Raw genomic sequence first — 21,765 nt, 5'->3', positions numbered from 1 at the left:
TATATATATATATATGTTGTTTATAATTGTCTAATAAAAAGGAGGCTACACTTTGAAAGTAAGAACAAGTGGATTTGAGAGTTCATTAAAAATAAGTACCAAGGACCCAAACTTGTATGGGTACTAAATATCAAAAATTAAATTATTTTTTATACGTACCAAAGAAGATGAAAAGCAAATGGTTCTTGGATAGTGGAAGTTCAAACCACATGATCGGAGATAGAATGTTACTATCAAGCTTCAAAAAGAATGATGTAGATCATGTCACATTCGGGGATAATGTAAAAAGGAAAAATCATTGGAATTAGAAATATTGGTAATAAGTCTTCTCCTTCAATTGAAAACGTTTTATTGGTAGATAACCTCAAACATTATTTGCTTAGTCTTAGTCAATTATGTGATAAACGATATCACATTAAATTCGATTCTTCTAAATGTCTTATTAAGTATCCTAAATCAAAAGAGAGGATGTTTATAATATGCCAAAGTAAAGACTTTTATATTATCATAAATATTGAATTTGTAAGTGATGAAAAATGTTTATTAAGTTTAAAGGAAGATACTTAGTAGTGGCATAGGAGATTAGGTCATGTTAGTATGAATCTTCTCTCAAAAATTGCTTTGTCAAAAGTTTGCCATATTTAAAGTTTGATAAAGATCAAATTTGTGATGATTATCAATTTGGAAAACAAATGAAAAGTTCTTTTAAACCTAAACTATACTCTTCAACTACAAAATCGGTACAACTACTCCACATAGAACTTTTTTGGACCCTCTAGAACTACTAGTTTGGGTGGTAAACATTATACATTCGTCATTGTCGACGATTTATCCAAATTTACTTGGATCCTATTCTTAAATTTAAAAGATGAAGCTTTGAATGTATTTAAACATTTTTGTAAAAAGGTTCAAAATGAAAAATGGTGCTCTATTACAACTATTAGAAGTGAACATGGTGGAGAATTTGATAATATGGCTTTTGATAATTTCTGTAATGAAAATGGATATAAACATAATTTCTCAACTCCTAGAACTCCTCAACAAAATGGTATAGTAGAAAGGAAAAATTACACATTATAAGAAATTGCTAGGACCATATTTAATGAAAATAGTATGCCAAAAAACTTTCAAGTCGAAGCTGTAAACATTGCTTGCTATATTGTTAATAGAGTTTTGGTTAGTCGAAAGAAAACTAAGACTTCCTATGAGCTTTGGAAAAATAAAATTCCAAATATCAGTTATTTCAAAATATTTTGTTGCAAATGCTTTATTTTGAACATAAAAGAAGACTCATAAAAATTTGATTCAAAATTCGATATTGGAATCTTTGTAAAATATTTATCGACTAGCGAAGTTTATAGAGTCTTTAACAAAAGAACTCTAGTTATTGAAGAATCCATACATGTCACTTTTGATGAAACTAATCATCTTGATCGTGAGAAAGATATTGCTAATGATGTAGGATTGAACATTCCCTCTGAACAAAATGCATATTCAAAATCAAAACAAGGAGGATCCAAAAGATGAACACAAGGCAGAAGCAAACGTTCAACAAAATGAAGTAGAGCCTACCGAAGTATCAAATGACCCTACTCTACCACAAGAATGGAGATTTATTCCTTCTCACTCAAAAGAACTATTTATTGGTGATCCATCCAAAGGTATTACCACTAGAGCTTCTACTAAAATCATCTTAATAGTTGTGCTTTCATTTCACAAGTTGAACAAGAAAAATTCAAGGAAGCCGAGTTTAATGAATTTTGGATTCTAACTATGCAAGAAGAACTAAATCAATTTGGAAGAAATCATTTTGGAATTTAATCACTAGACCAATTTATCAAACCATCAATGAAAACTAGATAATTGTGCATAACAATGCTAGATTAGTAGTCGAGGTTACAATAAAAAGAAGGTATCGATTTTGAAGAAATCATTGCATCGGTTTCAAGGTTAGAGTCTATTCGCATGCTTATTGCATTTAATTATTATAAAGGATTAGCGCTTTATCAAATTGATGTTCAAAATGTATTTCTAAATGGATATATTCAAAAAGAAATTTTGCATAGCAATTCCCCGATTTAAAAATCACAAGCATCTGGATTATGTTTTTAAACTTAGAAAGGTTCTTTACGATTTAAAACAAGCTTCTAGAGCTTGGTATAAAAGATTAAGAAAATTTCTACTTTTAAATGTCTTTTAAATAGGTAAAGCGAATACTACTCTTTTTGTCAAAACTCAAAAGAATTATATGATTGTCGTTCAAATTTATATTGACGATATTATATTCAATGCAACTAATATTTATTTTTGTGGAGAATTTTCATAATGCATGAACATGAAATTTGAAGTGAGGATGATGGGAGAACTTAAATTCTTCCTTGGACTTCAAATTAAGCAAACTAATGATGGAATATTAATTAGTCAAAATAGATATATATTGGTCATACTCAAGAGGTTTGAAATGGATGACTTGAAGCCAATGAATATTCCGATGAGCATACATGATCAATGTACTTTCTTTGATGTAACTAAATATCGAGGTATGATTGGATCCCTTCTTTACTTAACCGCAAATAGACTCAATATCAAGTTTAGTGTGGTTTATGTGCTAAATTTCAATGTAATCCTAAAAAATCACACCTCAGTGCGGTAAAAAGAACTTTTAGATATCTTAATGCATTTGAACCTTAGGCCTTCGATATCTAAATGGCACACACATTGATTTACTCAGTTATTCGAATGCCGATTGGACCAATTGCACAGTTGATTGCAAGAGTACTTGCTGAACATGTGATTTTCTAGACTTTGCACTTGTGTCATGGTTTAGTAAGAAATAAAAATCGATTGCATTGTCTATAGCCGAAGCAGAATATATTTGGAACACTAGTTGTTGTACACAAGTATTATGGATAAAACAAACTCTTAGGCCCTGTTTGATTCTCATTTTTATCAAAATACATTTTTCTTTTTCTTCTTTTTAACCATACATTCTTCATTAAAATAATATTACACATAAATAAATAAAAACTTTTCCTTATTTTTTATCCACACATTTTTCATCAATCTATTATTCTAAAATTTATTTTTCTGTAAAAATGGGTACCAAACACAATCTTAGTGATTATCACTTATCATTTGATCATATATCTATCTTGTGTTAAAACACCAGTGCCATAAACTTGTCGAAAAATCCTCTTTTTCACTGCCGAACAAAGCATATTGAAATTAGACATCACTTTTTAAGATATCATGTACAAAAGAGAGAGATTATATTACAATTTATAAATACAAAAAATCAATTGGAGGACATTTTTACTAAACCTCTTGTTCGATTCTCACATATTCGAAGAGTTTTGAGCATCATTAATGAATTTGAAGTACATGCTTAAATTAAATTCATACTATTTGTTCTTACATTTTTTTTATGGTATTTACTTTAATATGTTAAAAAAAAAAGGATTCGAACAAGTCGAGCGGACTATTCGAAACCTTGTACGGTTTGACAGAGAAAAATGGGCCAAATTAACTATGCCAATCCGGACGTCCGGATCATGAACCGGATTTTCGGTACATCGTAAAATCAGATTTTATATACACGATTCAGCTCTCTTTTCTTCTCCATCTCTCACTTTTCTCTCCCTAAATCTTCCATAGATCCTTCATATTTCCATCTCAAATCATCAATTACTCTGCTAATTCAAAAACCCATCACTTTTACATTTCAAATTTCTCTAAAATTCAAACTTTCATCCACTAACATTTCAAATTTCTCAAAACCGAACCTTAGTTCCCTTTTCTCTTCATTTCTCCTCTCCTTTAACGATTTTCACATAGAAGAATACTTTAAATCATGGGTTGGGTGTCGATTACCACGTTATAGGAAAATGCATATCCACGTCTCATGAACGAATTTTACAAAAACATGGTTACCACTACTGGGTCAGATGAAATTTTCTTTCTACTTAAAAACACCTACATTACCATCGTCAAAGCTCTCATCGATGACATTCTCGTGCTTGAAGTGTGTGAAAATCAAATATTTCTTCATAGAGCTCATCCCGCCTTGGAAGGATATAATCCTATCGAGGCATGTCAAAGAGTCATCGAGAAAAGCATTGAAAACATTTCCAAACTTAGTGCAAATCAACTCACTCTTCCATGTGAAGTTTTGCTAAACATTATTCCACATGTCATTCTTCCTCGAAAAGGTCATCGAGATGAAGTAAACAATTTTGATCTTTTCATTCTCGATTCTTTTCTCGTCGGGTAGAAATTAAATTTTTCAACCATTGCACTCAGTCTCATGAATCTTGTCCATTCCACTCACTACGCCAAAGCTTTACTTTATGGCATGCTTCCTATAAACTTTTTTAAGCATTTTGAAATCCCTTTACATGATGAGACCTTCGTTAAACTCCATCCTATCAATACCATCAATATCCAAACTTTTAAATAAATGAAAATAAAAAAAGAGTAGGGTCAATGGGTGGATCACACCAAAGAATTCGATCCTACCTTGGCTCCTTCCATTCTACCTTTCGATGGAGATGAGGACGACGATGACAATGATGTACTACGAGTTTCAAGCCCTCCTCATGAAATTTCGAGTTCTGGTATTCCTCCTCCCACCCGTGGTTTCATATTTACTGCGGATTAGTATAATTTCCTTAATGGACACATTTATTCCCTTACCTCCTCCATTGACGATCTTGGCGGGATGCTTCACCAATTGCAAGTTCAACAAGCTGCTACACTAGACCAACAATATGCAATTGAAGCTTAACAAGCGGTGATATAAGCTTAGCAGACTGTCTTTTACACTCACTTCCCTCCACCCCCTCCTCCAGAGCCATAGCTGTGGTTTATGATCTACTTTTATGTATTTTGTTATGGATGCAATTTGCTCCTTAAAATTTTTATCCATTATCAATTTGTTGTTATGAATTTATGCTAATCAATTTGCTTGTCATAATCAAAAAGGAAGATTTGTTGACCTTTGATTGAGTTTTGATCATAGCAAACAACTTGAATTTATTTTTAACAATTGAATTCAAGTCTCATAACTATTGTTACAAGGTTGGTCAATTGAGGACAAAAAGATCATTACCAAAAGACTTTCATCGGACGATCAATAAAAATCGAAATGAAAGCCAAGCATTCACAACAACTCACTTGAGACAAAGAACTTCAATAGTCAAACGTCAAATATATTATATTAAGATGTTCTGCATTCATGTATAAATGTGCAACGCTTTAATCTTTAGAATTGAATCATTAAAAACTCAATTAAAAAAAATTATGCACAAAAAAGTTATTTCATAAAAACACTTGCATAAAAATTATTTTTTCAAAAGGTAAGTATCTCAACTCAATATTAAAAGTTTTAAACTCATTACAATATCACTTATCTTGAAAAATAAAGTGAAAAACATCATCGAACGATAACTTTATTTATTGTTCTGAATTTTGACACACAACAACTAGCTTGGTTGTTAGTTCAAAATGCGGACGTTCAAATTGGTTGTCTGGTTAGTCGGAATTTTTGGCGTCTTCAACTCTATAAGTATTATTTCACTTTATATTCATTGCAACACTTTTAAGAGCATTTAAGTAAGATATTCTTGAGCTAAATTATATTGATCTTATATCTTATTTATCTTTATCAAATTATTTATTTTGAAAAACTATTGATTGAATCAACTTTTGAAAAACATCTTTCTCATCAAAGTTCTTTCCTCATCTAACAGATGAATTTCATTCATTGCTATTCATTTAATTGTTAGCCTATTTATCTCTTTGTACTTAATTTGAGTATATCATTTATTAAGAAAGAAGTTTCAAAATGTGAAATCATTTTCCTTTAAATATGTGAGCCATATTGATGTCCCTGAAAGCTCAATATTGTATAAGAATCAATGCTCTTTGTTTGTAAATCACTGGAGGCATTGTAAGAGTTTGGATTACACCATAGGTCAATCAAATTTAGTAAAAATACCTTACTCGTTACAAAGAATTTGGTAACGAAAGACGTAGATCATTGTTTGGGATCGAACCTCCACAATTATATTGTTTACACTCTCTTCCCATTTACTTAGCGCTTTCATACATTTGCATTTTTTGTTTGATTGACTTGTTCATTCTCAACTTAAATTTGAATCAATTTTTCGAAAAAGTTTTTAAAAATCAATTCACCCCATATTGATTAGTTATTCTTAAGCTATCGAGGTGCATGGGGTAAGGGCCCAAAAATGAGGCTTAAGGATGGGCTAATCAGGTATTTGGTAGGCTAAGTTTAAGATAAGAGAATGACCTTTCAAGTAGATAGTCATTCGATGGTTCCCACACTACGAAGCGGTTGTTCTTTTTTCTTTTTTTCTTTTTTTGACTTGGAATATATGTTGCAATAATGATCACAAAAAATAAAAAATAAAAAATAAACAAAAGGCAATCACAGGGGCAGTTTTGTATATTTTTCTCGCTAGTATTTTCCAAGAAATACGATATATTTCTCGTACAGAATTCTAAGATGAAAGGTTTGGAACTTTGGAGTGTTGAATAGGTACTGGACGTAAAAAACGAAACATGTCTTGGAGAGCATTGGGTTAACAAGGAAAGGCTCTCCAAAGCTCAAAATTCGAAAGTGTTATAAAGTTAAAAAGTTTCTTTAAATGAAGTTTAAGTAACTTAGAACTCGGCTACTACTGTAATCAGACAAGTCACAACTTATTCAGTTTTTTGAGAGCATGAAAAAGATTCACAAAATTCTTATGTTACTACATTATTCAACCCTTGTTTGGATCCATTTTATCGAGGTTTTGGAAAAAATTGTATTTTAGAATAGTATTTTTTTGGATAATATGTTATTAAAAAAGAAGGAAAAATTTTGAACGTACGAGTACTATTATTTTATTAAAAAATGTGTGGTTGAAAAGAAGAAATAAAAAATATATTAATATTAAAATGGAGCCGAAACAGCAACTCAATAATGTCTCTGTTTTTACTCTGGAAGATGTGTTTCTACAGAACACATTACCACTTGAAGGCAGCAAGAAAGTCGGAAGCTTTAGCATTGTGTCTCTATATTCTTGAGCAGATATGGATGGGTTCTTAAATGTAGCAAAACATAACCATAGAATTACATGGCAAGTATATGATCAAGGCTTCGTTACGTGTCTCAAGAAATTTGCAAGGGACGATCGTACAGGTCCAAAACTGTTGTGCAACGATGAATATAATGTACTAGTCAACGGAACAACTGCTCAAGGATTATCCTCACCCAATTCTCCCCATCCACTACTGCCACGAATGTAATTATCGACGATACAGAACTCTTTATTCTGAGCAATTCTCCGTGCATAGTTCTCGGCTGAAATTGCACCCTTCTTTAGTTTTCTATAGTATATTATCTCCCAAGGCCATGTGCGAGCACACCCTAGATACGTTTCAGCAGGTAGATCCTTTTTATCTTCCTCAGGATGCTCCAGTCGATAATGTTTTAGAAATGTGTACATTTCCTCAGAGGACAGTCTTGTTGACTGGGCAGCATTTGATCTCACGGAGATTTCAGGCTCTTTTGCCGATGTATGTTCCACCACACAGTACTCATTTGGAGTTTCCCGCATCTCTCTCACTTTGCAACATCAAATTATCCCAATTGTGATTACTGTTGTCTGACTGCGTTTTATAGGACTCTAGCAGTTGGCATGAATCACTGGTGAAGGCAATATTGTGCGCGTCTTCCCTTATGGCAAGATCCTTTTTCATTCCTTCCTCTCTCAATGCTGCGGCTGCAGATTCATTTTCCGTAACTGTAATATTTTCAGATTTGGTGCCACTGACACCTTTTACCAGTTTTTCGTCTCCCCTGTAATCTGTTTGCATTTTATTTGGTGACGAAGAAAAACATCTATCGAGTGCTACCGGTAAAGCCAGAGATGTGGGAGAGTTTGAGCTTGATGTCAACCTCGACATGAAGGGTTTAGATCCAGAATGGTATGACGTTGAAGACCACGAATGAGCGGACGGAGAATTTTTTCTGGATGATGCTGATTTGAACTTGGAATGGGAAACAGACTCAGAGAATGAGCTTATTGATCTTGTAGGTGACTGCAATCTGGATGCAGTACAATCAGAGTGGATTGAAGACGACAACAGAACCCTTGCTTTCTTTGAACGGTGTCTCTCTGGACTTTCACAATCTGTCTTATTTCGATTGTTCTCCCCGTACTTTTGTTTCCTATGTCTGGAAGTAAGCTGTGCTGAGGGAGAATCTCCACGTCTAAGCAATCTCCGATTATTTCTTGAAGTCGATGGCTCCCTATCGTTTTTCTGATGCCTCATTGGAGCAGCATCACTACTTTGACTCGGCAGTTGAGACCTTGTTCTGGGTCTCTCCAGCTGTGAGGGGCACTTCCGCATTTCATGACCCACTTTACCACATGCATAGCACGTTTTTCGAGATTTTGAATTGCTGAGATGATCCAAAATTTTATGATGATCATTTTGTCCAAAGCCTGTTTTCTCTGGAGACTTCGTTCTAGTGGGTGAACCACCAAAATAGGATGCATCTTGAAGTTCATTCTGCTCCTTTTTGTCATCACTGTAATAAGGTTCATAACGGTCAAACTCCAATCCATTTTCTAAACCATTTTCGTTTGATGGATCCAAAACCTGCTCTCCCCACCTATCATCCTCCATATGGTTCTTCCCGCTAGCTTCATGAGAATCATCAAAAACAGCACGATCTTTTTCCCCAGCACAACAATTCAAATTGTTGGAAGGGTAGCTTCTTGCTTATATTGTTTACACTCTCTTCCCATTTACTTAGCGCTTTCATACATTTGCATTTTTTGTTTGATTGACTTGTTCATTCTCAACTTAAATTTGAATCAATTTTTCGAAAAAGTTTTTAAAAATCAATTCACCCCATATTGATTAGTTATTCTTAAGCTATCGAGGTGCATGGGGTAAGGGCCCAAAAATGAGGCTCAAGGATGAGCTAATCAGGTATTTGGTAGGCTAAGTTTAAGATAAGAGAATGACCTTTCAAGTAGATAGTCATTCGATGGTCCCCCACACTACGAAGCGGTTGTTTTTTTTTCTTTTTTCTTTTTTTGACTTGGAATATATGTTGCAATAATGATCACAAAAAATAAAAAATAAACAAAAGGCAATCACAGGGGCAGTTTTGTATATTTTTCTCCAAGATGCAAAGACATCTGTAGCAAAAAACAAGAAAAAATTTAAAACCTGAAAATTACATCAAGTACTTAGAAACATAGGTGCATGCATGTATACGTGGTATTGAGGTGTTTTTGCATGAGGCAAAGGGTGAACCTCGGCTGCTTTGAAGTATAAAGCTCAACATAAACCAATAGAATTTCAAATAACTACAAAAATAGAAAATTACACATAATAAAAAATTAAAAATTTCAAAATATAATTATTAATACCGTTTAGAAAAGCTAAAAGACTAACATACTATTAGAAACATAAAATGGATTAATAAAGCAGCCAATAACAAATTAGTAGAGTAGTAATCACATTATAAGACCATTAATCTACAACTAGAGCTAAAAGTCCAAAAAAATAGATGCATCAGTTATTTGAGAACTTCATTTGCTTTGACTTAAAAGGAAAGAAATTCCAGAGGAAAGAAAACATCACAATAGAGACATCAATAATAAGAAAAAGTAGAATAAAGTGGGGTGACATTACATGTTGGAGGTCTCTAGCAATCAAAGAGTTGCAAGTTCTCTTCTTTAGTATTCTGTTGTAGGAGTACGTAAAAAACGAAACATGTCTTGGAGAGCATTGGGTTAACAAGGAAAGGCTCTCCAAAGCTCAAAATTCGAAAGTGTTATAAAGATAAAAAGTTTCTTTAAATGAAGTTTAAGTAACTTAGAACTCGGCTACTACTGTAATCAGACAAGTCACAACTTATTCAGTCTTTTGAGAGCATGAAAAAGATTCACAAAATTCTTATGTTACTACATTATTCAACCCTTGTTTGGGATCCATTTTATCGAGGTTTTGGAAAAAATATATTTTAGAATAATAATTTTTTGGATAATATGTGATTAAAGAAGAAGGAAAAGTTTTGAATGTACGTGTACTATTATTTTATTAAAAAATGTGTGGTTGAAAAGAAGAAATAAAAAATATATTAATATTAAAATGGAGACCAAACAGCAACTCAATAATGCCTCTGTTTCTACTCTGGAAGATGTGTTTCTACAGAACACATCACCACTTGAAGGCGGTAAGAAAGTCGGAAGCTTTAGCATTGTGTGTCTATATTCTTGAGCAGATATGGATGGGTTCTTAAATGTAGCAAAACATAACCATAGAATTACATGGCAAGTATATGATCAAGGCTTCGTTACGTGTCTCAAGAAATTTGCAAGGGACGATCATTCAGGTCCAAAACTGTTGTGCAACGATGAATATAATGTACTAGTCAACGGAACAACTGCTCAAGGATTATCTTCACCCAATTCTCCCCATCCACTACTGCCACGAATGTAATTATCGACGATACAGAACTCTTTATTCTGAGCAATTCTCCGTGCATAGTTCTCGGCTGAAATTGCACCCTTCTTCAGTTTTCTATAGTATATTATCTCCCAAGGCCATGTACGAGCACACCCTAGATACGTTTCAGCAGGTAGATCCTTTTTATCTTCCTCAGGATGCTCCAGTCGATAATGTTTTAGAACCGTGTACATTTCCTCAGAGGACAGTCTTGTTGACTGGGCAGCATTTGATCTCACGGAGATTTCAGGCTCTTTTGCCGATGTATGTTCCACCACACAGTACTCATTTGGAGTTTCCCTCATCTCTTTCTCACTTTGCAACATCAAATTATCCCAATTGTGATTACTGTTGTCTGACTGCGTGTTATAGGACTCTAGCAGTTGGCATGAATCACTGGTGAAGGCAATATTGTGTGCGTCTTCCCTTATGGCAAGATCCTTTTTCATTCCTTCCTCTCTCAATGCTGCGGCTGCAGATTCATTTTCCGTAACTGTAATATTTTCAGATTTGGTGCCACTGACACCTTTTACCAGTTTTTCGTCTCCCCTGTAATCTGTTTGCATTTTATTTGGTGACGAAGAAAAACATCTATCGAGTGCTACCGGTAAAGCCAAAGATGTAGGAGAGTTTGAGCTTGATGTCAACCTCGACATGAAGGGTTTAGATCCAGAATGGTATGATGTTGAAGACCACGAATGAGCGGACGGGGAATTTTTTCTGGATGATGCTGATTTGAACTTGGAATGGGAAACAGACCCAGAGAATGAGCTTATTGATCTTGAAGGTGACTGCAATCTGGATGCAGTACAATCAGAGTGGGTTGAAGACGACAACAGAACCCTTGCTTTCTTTGAACGGTGTCTATCTGGACTTTCACAATCTGTCTTATTTCGATTGTTCTCCCTGTACTTTTGTTTCCTATGTCTGGAAGTAAGCTGTGCTGAGGGAGAACCTCCACGTCTAAGCAATCTCCGATTATTTCTTGAAGTCGATGGCTCCCTATCGTTTTTCTGATGCCTCATTGGAGCAGCATCACTACTTTGACTCGGCAGTTGAGACCTTGTTCTGGGTCTCTCCAGCTGTGAGGGGCACTTCCGCATTTCATGACCCACTTTACCACATGCATAGCACGTTTTTCGAGATTTTGAATTGCTGAGATGATCCAAAATTTTATGATGATCATTTTGTCCAAAGCCTGTTTTCTCTGGAGACTTCGTTCTAGTGGGTGAACCACCAAAATAGGATGCATCTTGAAGTTCATTCTGCTCCTTTTTGTCATCACTGTAATAAGGTTCATAACGGTCAAACTCCAATCCATTTTCTAAACCATTTTCGTTTGATGGATCCAAAACCTGCTCTCCCCACCTATCATCCTCCATATGGTTCTTCCCGCTAGCTTCATGAGAATCATCAAAAACAGCACGATCTTTTTCCCCAGCACAACAATTCAAATTGTTGGAAGGGTAGCTTCTTGCTTCATCAACCAGGTCAGAAGAACCAGGCTTTCTACCTTCACTATCTATTTTCTTGAATTCCATATTGTGATTGTATTTACCATTTGATCCCACCCTATCTTTGACAGAGTACCTTTCTTGTGGTGCCTTGTATGATTTACCACCTCTATCAAATAGCTGCAAGGCTTGACGCTGCCTATTTGACCACGATAGGGTTATTGGCTCTCCACAAATTCTTTTGCCTCGAAGTGTTTTCAGAGCTTTTTCAGCACATGCAGGGTAATCATAAACTACAAACCCGTATTTGTCTTTTATCCGTACAGTACACCTACCAAACCTTCGGAAAACACGTTCCAATTCATCTTTACGAATGCGAGATGACAGATTACCAAGATGCAAAGACATCTGTAGCAAAAAACAAGAAAAAATTTAAAACCTGAAAATTACATCAAGTACTTAGAAACATAGGTGCATGCATGTATACGTGGTATTGAGGTGTTTTTGCATGAGGCAAAGGGTGAACCTCGGCTGCTTTGAAGTATAAAGCTCAACATAAACCAATAGAATTTCAAATAACTACAAAAATAGAAAATTACACATAATAAAAAATTAAAAATTTCAAAATATAATTATTAATACCGTTTAGAAAAGCTAAAAGACTAACATACTATTAGAAACATAAAATGGATTAATAAAGCAGCCAATAACAAATTAGTAGAGTAGTAATCACATTATAAGACCATTAATCTACAACTAGAGCTAAAAGTCCAAAAAAATAGATGCATCAGTTATTTGAGAACTTCATTTGCTTTGACTTAAAAGGAAAGAAATTCCAGAGGAAAGAAAACATCACAATAGAGACATCAATAATAAGAAAAAGTAGAATAAAGTGGGGTGACATTACATGTTGGAGGTCTCTAGCAATCAAAGAGTTGCAAGTTCTCTTCTTTAGTATTCTGTTGTAGGAGTACAAAGCTATGCTAAGCACATTCCCTTCACTCATTATTTTCTAATTTTCTCCAATATTCTATTCTTTTGTTTCTAATTTTTAGAGTTGAGGCGCATTTAAACAATCTGGAGGAACCCTCAAAACGTGTTGGGAAAACATGACTTAAAAAAAGGATTAAGGGGAGAAAACCTCAGCCACCTCTATGCGTGCCCCATGCACTTTAAAATTAAGGCGTAAGTCTTGACAAAAGGAACTCAAAGTGGAAGTTTTGAGGGTCCTAATGAACACCTTGTACAACACACATTCAAGGTGTCTGAACATTTTTGAAAACTTTGGTACTGACCAGAAACTATCTATCTAATATAAGGTGCGCAACACTTTACTATAATCTGAAAAGTCAAGTAATGCCACTCCAAATAATGCAACAGCTAATAAACTGCAGAGTACAAAGAAATGGGCGTTTCAGGTCCCACTTACAAGTTCTTAGTGCTAAAAGAAGTTGATTGTTTCCCTGCATCCACAAGAAAATCTAATAGTGTCAGCTGTTTCCTATCATCTTATTGAATAGAATCATGACGAAACATCCTTGGATATTAAAGGGATATTTATCCGACTCTTTGGTAATGAACACCACTCCCTGACATTTCATTTAAATCTTAAAAGTACAAGGAAAAATTCTTACACGGTAACAAGATATGTACTACTTGCATATCAATTTTCAATAGTGATATACTGATATTACTTCTTTCTTAAAAATGCATTATAAAATTGTCCTGGACTCCTCGTATAGTAAAAATTTAAGTAAAACACTTCCTCAGCATCCTAATATCACCTACAAATTTTATAAACATGGCATATTACTAATTGCCAGTATTTATTCCATTAAATAGACCAAGAAATTTGTCTGAATTTTTCCGGCTTCTAACAGGACAACTTTCGGATGGGCATAAACAGGAATGTGCGATTCAGGCTTTGGATATGAGAAACAAATGAATTCATGTTTGAATATAAAATTGCTACTAGTTTGAATTCACAACCCAAAATTCCTTTCTAATAATAATTAATGTTTCTCGCAAAACGTGCAGAGTTAAAACAATGAGATGGTAGAAACAGAAAGTAGGGCTAAAAATAATCAATTATGGTGACCACCGGTCACTGATTCTCAAGAGAAACAAATAAAACGTGATTTCTAAATCCAAAAATGAAAAACCGAAATAAAACATTAGTGAAACTTTATGCTCTTTTGTATTTCATTCAGCCAATTTTTTATTTTTTCACATTTGAACCTGAGAATCAATATAATCTAAGTTAGCTGTAAACACTTAGCAATTGCATAGCCAGTTTTTCGTCTCCCCTGTAATCTGTTTGCATTTTATTTGGTGACGAAGAAAAACATCTATCGAGTGCTACCGGTAAAGCCAAAGATGTAGGAGAGTTTGAGCTTGATGTCAACCTCGACATGAAGGGTTTAGATCCAGAATGGTATGATGTTGAAGACCACGAATGAGCGGACGGGGAATTTTTTCTGGATGATGCTGATTTGAACTTGGAATGGGAAACAGACCCAGAGAATGAGCTTATTGATCTTGAAGGTGACTGCAATCTGGATGCAGTACAATCAGAGTGGGTTGAAGACGACAACAGAACCCTTGCTTTCTTTGAACGGTGTCTATCTGGACTTTCACAATCTGTCTTATTTCGATTGTTCTCCCTGTACTTTTGTTTCCTATGTCTGGAAGTAAGCTGTGCTGAGGGAGAACCTCCACGTCTAAGCAATCTCCGATTATTTCTTGAAGTCGATGGCTCCCTATCGTTTTTCTGATGCCTCATTGGAGCAGCATCACTACTTTGACTCGGCAGTTGAGGCCTTGTTCTGGGTCTCTCCAGCTGTGAGGGGCACTTCCGCATTTCATGACCCACTTTACCACATGCATAGCATGTTTTTCGAGATTTTGAATTGCTGAGATGATCCAAAATTTTATGATGATCATTTTGTCCAAAGCCTGTTTTCTCTGGAGACTTCGTTCTAGTGGGTGAACCACAAAAATAGGATGCATCGTGAAGTTCATTCTGCTCCTTTTTGTCATCACTGTAATAAGGTTCATAACGGTCAAACTCCAATCCATTTTCTAAACCATTTTCGTTTGATGGATCCAAAACCTGCTCTCCCCACCTATCATCCCCCATATGGTTCTTCCCACTAGCTTCATGAGAATCATCAAAAACAGCACGATCTTTTTCCCCAGCACAACAATTCAAATTATTGGAAGGGTAGCTTCTTCCTCCATCAACCAGGTCAGAAGAACCAGGCTTTCTACCTTCACTATCTATTTTCTTGAATTCCATATTGTGATTGTATTTACCATTTGATCCCACCCTATCTTTGACAGAGTACCTTTCTTGTGGTGCCTTGTATGATTTACCACCTCTATCAAATAGCAGCAAGGCTCGACGCTGCCTATTTGACCACGATAGGGTTATTGGCTCTCCACAAATTCTTTTGCCTCGAAGTGTTTTCAGAGCTTTTTCAGCACATGCAGGGTAATCATAAACTACAAACCCGTATTTGTCTTTTATCCGTACAGTACACCTACCAAACCTTCGGAAAACACGTTCCAATTCATCTTTACGAATGCGAGATGACAGATTACCAAGATGCAAAGACATCTGTAGCAAAAAACAAGAAAAAATTTAAAACCTGAAAATTACATCAAGTACTTAGAAACATAGGTGCATACATGTATACGTACAAACATATGTGCATAAATTTGTACGAACAAGTGTTTAAAAAAGGATAAAATGGGTATTGAGGTGTTTTTGCATGAGGCAAAGGGTGAACCTCGGCTGCTTTGAAGTATAAAGCTCAACATAAACCAATAGAATTTCAAATAACAACAAAAATAGAAAATTACACATAATAAAAAATTAAAAAATTAAAAATATAATTATTAATACTGTTTAGAAAAGCTAAAAGACTAACATACTATTAGAAACATAAAATGGATTAATAAAGCAGCCAATAACAAATTAGTAGAGTAGTGATCACATTATAAGACCATTAATCTACAACTAGAGCTAAAAGTCCAAAAAAATAGATGCATCAGTTATTTTAGAACTTCGTTTGCTTTGACTTAAAAGGAAAGAAATTCCAGAGGAAAGAAAACATCACAATAGAGACATCAATAATAAGAAAAAGTAAAATAAAGTAGGGTGACATTACATGTTGGAGGTCTCTAGCAATCAAAGAGTTGCAAGTTCTCTTCTTTAGTATTCTGTTGTAGGAGTGCAAAGCTATGCTAAGCACATTCCCTTCACTCATTATTTTCTAATTTTCTCCAATATTCTATTCTTTTGTTTCTAATTTTTAGAGTTGAGGCGCATTTAAACAATCTGGAGGAACCCTCAAAACGTGTTGGGAAAACATGACTTAAAAAAAGGATTAAGGGGAGCACACCTCAGCCACCTCTATGCGTGCCCATGCACTTTAAAATTAAGGCGTAAGTCTTGACAAAAGGAACTCAAAGTGTGAGTTTTGAGGGTCCTAATGAACACCTTGTACAACACACATTCAAGGCGTCTGAACATTTTTGAAAACTTTGGTACTGACCAGAAACTATCTATCTAATATAAGGTGCGCAACACTTTACTATAATCTGAAAAGTCAAGTAATGCCACTCCAAATAATGCAACAGCTAATAAACCTCAGAGTACAAAGAAATGGGCGTTTCTGGTCCCACTCACAAGTTCTTAGTGCTAAAAGAAGTTGATTGTTACCCTGCATCCACAGGAAAATCTAATAGTGTCAGCTGTTTCCTATCATCTTGTTGAATAGAATCATGACGAAACATCCTTGGATATTAAAGGGATATTTATCCGACTCTTTGGTAATGAACACCACTCCCCGACATTTCATTTAAATCTTAAAAGTACAAGGAAAAATTCTTACACGGTAACAAGATATGTACTACTTGCATATCAATTTTCAATAGTGATATACTGATATTACTTCTTTCTTAAAAATGCATTATAAAATTGTCCTGGACTCCTCGTATAGTAAAAATTTAAGTAAAACACTTCCTCAGCATCCTAATATCACCTACAAATTTTATAAACATGGCATATTACTAATTGCCAGTATTTATTCCATTAAATAGACCAAGAAATTTGTCTGAATTTTTCCGGCTTCTAACAGGACAACTTTCGGATGGGCATAAACAGGAATGTGCGATTCAGGCTTTGGATATGAGAAACAAATGAATTCATGTTTGAATATAAAATTGCTACTAGTTTGAATTCACAACCCAAAATTCCTTTCTAATAATAATTAATGTTTCTCGCAAAACGTGCAGAGTTAAAACAATGAGATGGTAGAAACAGAAAGTAGGGCTAAAAATAATCAATTATGGTGACCACCGGTCACTGATTCTCAAGAGAAACAAATAAAACGTGATTTCTAAATCCAAAAATGAAAAACCGAAATAAAACATTAGTGAAACTTTATGCTCTTTTGTATTTCATTCAGCCAATTTTTTATTTTTTCACATTTGAACCTGAGAATCAATATAATCTAAGTTAGCTGTAAACACTTAGCAATTGCATAGACAAATAAACCTTCAAGACACTTCTTCGGAAGCTAAAAACCTATGTAGAGTAAAATCAGGAGACATCAATTTCGATCAGTTATTCCTGAAATTAATCAGGAAAACATATGAAATGGATAAATATAAATAACAATATTGATTTTTGTTTAAATCGAACAACAATTGAAAAGTTTTATACCTGAAAAATGGTTATGATTAACAATTATTTTTACTCCAAGTGAAATCTCTATTGCAGCCGCCGTATAACATTGACGCCGCGGAGAAAGAATAATTTCTTGTTTTTGGTCTTTGGCTTTTGCCGATTCATTTCTTTAGTTTGGGTAATTGTGTAGAAGTCCTTGAGAGAATTACAGTTGGAGTCTCCAATCTATTCAAATTGTGGAGTGTAGGTCCTCAACCTATTAATTTGAGGAACTTGACACCCTAATGGACAATTCTACCTCATATTATTTATTAAAACTCAAATTCTTATTAGAATGACGAATTTATCCTTAAATTTCATAGGACGGGAAAATAAATTAAAATGAAAAACAAAATTCACTAAGGGTTTGGGAGCAATCTTGGGAGGTTAGGTGAGTTTTGAATTTATTTATTTTTTTCCTTTTTTTAATTATTGTTTGTTTAATTTAACATAAAAGTAAATTTGTCTTTTTAATAGAAAAATTGAGTTAATCAAATGTTACAAAATTGAATAGTTAAGGACATGTATGTAAATTTTGCTTACTCTATTATTGATTTTGCCCCAGTTTTGTGGGGATTAAAATCAATTTTGATATAAGTATGAAATATATAGTTGAAAATTTGTGAATTTCATAAAAAAAAATGTGGTTAAAATTAATTATTATTTTTGACTTAGATTAAAATTTATATAAAAGGGACTTTAATTTTACGGGCCAACGGAAAATTTGCCACAAACTAATTTGGCTAAAATTTCACATGTTTCCTATTTCGTTCGTTTGGATGACACAAAAAATGATAAGTTTCTTACGAGCAGTAAAAGTAAAAGTTAAGAAAAATAATAATATTTATGTTGATTTATATTTATCCAAATCGTGGATCACAAAAACTTTGTTTGGCTCCTTCAAACAAACTATATAATAAGGGTAGTGCATGTTATTTTGTAATGGTAATGAGATATATTTTTATTTAAATATTTAAACAGTTATAATTAGAAACATATTTTTTCAATTAGTGTATTAGAGAAAAAAGGCCTCAAATATATATATATATATTTATTGAAGGTTTCGACCAATTGGCCATCATTTGATTTGAGCTATAGCGGATCAAAATCACAAAAATTGACAGTCAAGTATTATTGAGTATAGAACATGAGTATTACCACTTCACCTTCACACGAGTAAAAAGTTTGAATACTGACAAAACTTTGTCAACTGTTATGTTGTATTCACTGACCTATGTTATTACCCTAAATGCTCACTCAACTTACTAGAGTTCCATACATCACTATCGAGACAATCGTTTCACTCTTGTCTCAAGTGGCAAGATAGTTTTTAACATGGAGTAGACTGCGTTTTGTTGCCACTGCGTAAAGGGTCGTCGCTATGGAATGCACGTCAAATTTGGAAAACACCTTCAATTGAAAACGAGGCCTAATATTATGATTAGGTAAATTACAATTTAAATGATTGTTACGGCGATCTGCATCTATTGATAATAAAATCAAATTTTAATTAAAGCACGAATTAATATTATGATTATTAAGGAAAAATAAAAATATTGAATAAGGGGCATTGTTGACCAAAATTTAAAAAATGTAAGGGCAAAATGAAAATCAAATATTTCTCATATATTCAAACTATATAATTTATATAGTGTAATTATATTACCACAACAAATTTTACTTACTACATCACATTATAGTCACATCACAATTAAAACATATTTTCAATAAATTTATCATTATACTCTTATAATTCAATAAAAAAATAAAAAGGATATTTATATTTCCTCCACAATTATTATTTCTTACACCACCTTTTATGTACATGTTAACTAAGATATACTTCTCATAAACACACCAAAATAATTTTATATTTATAATCCTAACTCAATTTTTAAAAAAATGGTTTACATTTCCCTTCTCGTCGTCTATACTATGGATTGTTCTAATTACCAGTTTAATGCCTTGCTTTGCACTCAAAATCTCTATTTCCATTGATTGACCTATTCTTTGCCTTCTAAAATTGTTACAATAAGGGTATGCTTGATTATCAATATTTTTCCATAAAAAATGTCATTTTTTCTACCCAAATTTCTACTTTTGTTTTGTTTGATTGATAGATATTTTTTTTTATGAAATTTTTTCCTACTTTTGGTCACATGACCATATTCTTCATTTTTTCTTGAAAACAAGAAAAATATTTTCTTTAGGAGAGGGTAAGGAGGCGTTTGGTTTGTCGTTTTTCAGCCATTTTTTGTTTTTAGTTTTCGAAAATGTCCAAAACACGTTTGGTCACTTGTTTCCGAAAATACATTTATGAAAACAAGAATAAATTTATAACTGAAAACTCAAAACGATTTTTTTTTTCGTTTTTAGTATTTTCAGTTAAAAAACTCAAAACGCAGAAAACGCTGAAAATACGTCGTTTTCTGATTTATTTATTTAGGATACTCAGTAGTACTTTTAAGATTGTAAATTTACCAAATTTAAAATATATATTATCTGGTAATATATTAGTATAAAATTATTATGTTTTACTAAATAATTAAATTAATTGAATAAATATTGAAGTGGTGGCGGAACAACACCCTTCTATCCGCTTGGTGGTGTTCGGCGTTCCAACAACTCCGTCAAGTGTGTGTGACCTGAAAAATGAAGGTGGGGCTTCCTCCCTCATTTTACCTCCGGCGTGAGAATTAGTTTATAGACTTGGGAAAAAATGTGATTGGAATTCTGATGGCTAAAAGAGAGAGAGATCCCCTTACCTATATCACATCCGGGGGTATTTATAGATATTAGGAGCCGGATAACCGCTGGGTGGTTGTGACACGTTGGCATTTTCACTACCCCACGTTCTGAGTGGGGGGTCTTTAACTTCCCGCTTGGAGGTTACGCCCCTATTAACCGCCATGAAACCTATTCAATTTACTAGAAGTTTTATGGCTAAGTATTTGGATAATCGTATAGGCAATTTCATGCCAGTTGAAGACTTCGCGTAGAGGTAGAGCGACCTTGGGGGAGTCGACGGCCTCGCGTAGAGGTAGAGCGCCCTTTGAGGATAGTGATTATTAATACCGTTTAGAAAAGCTAAAAGACTAACATACTATTAGAAACATAAAATGGATTAATAAAGCAGCCAATAACAAATTAGTAGAGTAGTGATCACATTATAAGACCATTAATCTACAACTAGAGCTAAAAGTCCAAAAAAATAGATGCATCAGTTATTTTAGAACTTCGTTTGCTTTGACTTAAAAGGAAAGAAATTCCAGAGGAAAGAAAACATCACAATAGAGACATCAATAATAAGAAAAAGTAAAATAAAGTAGGGTGACATTACATGTTGGAGGTCTCTAGCAATCAAAGAGTTGCAAGTTCTCTTCTTTAGTATTCTGTTGTAGGAGTGCAAAGCTATGCTAAGCACATTCCCTTCACTCATTATTTTCTAATTTTCTCCAATATTCTATTCTTTTGTTTCTAATTTTTAGAGTTGAGGCGCATTTAAACAATCTGGAGGAACCCTCAAAACGTGTTGGGAAAACATGACTTAAAAAAAGGATTAAGGGGAGCACACCTCAGCCACCTCTATGCGTGCCCATGCACTTTAAAATTAAGGCGTAAGTCTTGACAAAAGGAACTCAAAGTGTGAGTTTTGAGGGTCCTAATGAACACCTTGTACAACACACATTCAAGGCGTCTGAACATTTTTGAAAACTTTGGTACTGACCAGAAACTATCTATCTAATATAAGGTGCGCAACACTTTACTATAATCTGAAAAGTCAAGTAATGCCACTCCAAATAATGCAACAGCTAATAAACCTCAGAGTACAAAGAAATGGGCGTTTCTGGTCCCACTCACAAGTTCTTAGTGCTAAAAGAAGTTGATTGTTACCCTGCATCCACAGGAAAATCTAATAGTGTCAGCTGTTTCCTATCATCTTGTTGAATAGAATCATGACGAAACATCCTTGGATATTAAAGGGATATTTATCCGACTCTTTGGTAATGAACACCACTCCCCGACATTTCATTTAAATCTTAA

At 33.9% G+C, this 21,765-nt stretch overlaps 3 protein-coding genes across 7 annotated transcripts; all 3 read right to left on the bottom strand.

The window, feature by feature from the left end:
* Positions 1–7,259: 7,259 nt before the first annotated feature.
* LOC111373075 lies at positions 7,260–10,286 on the bottom strand. Its single transcript, XM_022995545.1, has 5 exons — positions 10,185–10,286; positions 9,453–9,480; positions 9,270–9,341; positions 7,713–8,744; positions 7,260–7,630 (listed from the first exon to the last, which is right to left on the bottom strand). Exons 1-5 carry the CDS (start codon positions 10,284–10,286, stop codon positions 7,260–7,262), a joined length of 1,605 nt encoding a protein of 534 aa, XP_022851313.1.
* On the bottom strand, positions 10,196–17,818 carry LOC111412374 (serine/arginine-rich splicing factor 6-like). 5 transcript variants are annotated; one of them, XM_023043281.1, is made up of 4 exons: positions 17,719–17,818; positions 17,551–17,625; positions 12,895–13,450; positions 10,196–12,395 (listed from the first exon to the last, which is right to left on the bottom strand). In XM_023043281.1, exons 3-4 carry the CDS (start codon positions 12,991–12,993, stop codon positions 10,476–10,478), a joined length of 2,019 nt encoding a protein of 672 aa, XP_022899049.1. In that variant the 5' UTR covers positions 12,994–13,450; positions 17,551–17,625; positions 17,719–17,818; the 3' UTR covers positions 10,196–10,475. The 5 variants fall into 5 exon arrangements, with proteins under 5 accessions (XP_022899049.1, XP_022899073.1, XP_022899065.1 ...); XM_023043305.1 differs by having other exon boundaries at positions 13,417–13,450; XM_023043297.1 differs by lacking the exon at positions 17,551–17,625.
* On the bottom strand, positions 14,248–16,674 carry LOC111373066 (serine/arginine-rich splicing factor 4-like). The gene is made up of 2 exons (XM_022995539.1): positions 16,160–16,674; positions 14,248–15,606 (listed from the first exon to the last, which is right to left on the bottom strand). Exons 1-2 carry the CDS (start codon positions 16,256–16,258, stop codon positions 14,248–14,250), a joined length of 1,458 nt encoding a protein of 485 aa, XP_022851307.1. The 5' UTR covers positions 16,259–16,674.
* Positions 17,819–21,765: the final 3,947 nt, after the last annotated feature.

Source organism: Olea europaea, chromosome 2, assembly GCF_002742605.1.
Source record: "Olea europaea var. sylvestris chromosome 2, O_europaea_v1, whole genome shotgun sequence".
Taxonomy (NCBI): domain Eukaryota; kingdom Viridiplantae; phylum Streptophyta; class Magnoliopsida; order Lamiales; family Oleaceae; genus Olea; species Olea europaea.
The sequence above is the reverse complement of the archived record's forward strand: the minus strand, read 5'-3'. Positions and strand labels throughout refer to the sequence as shown.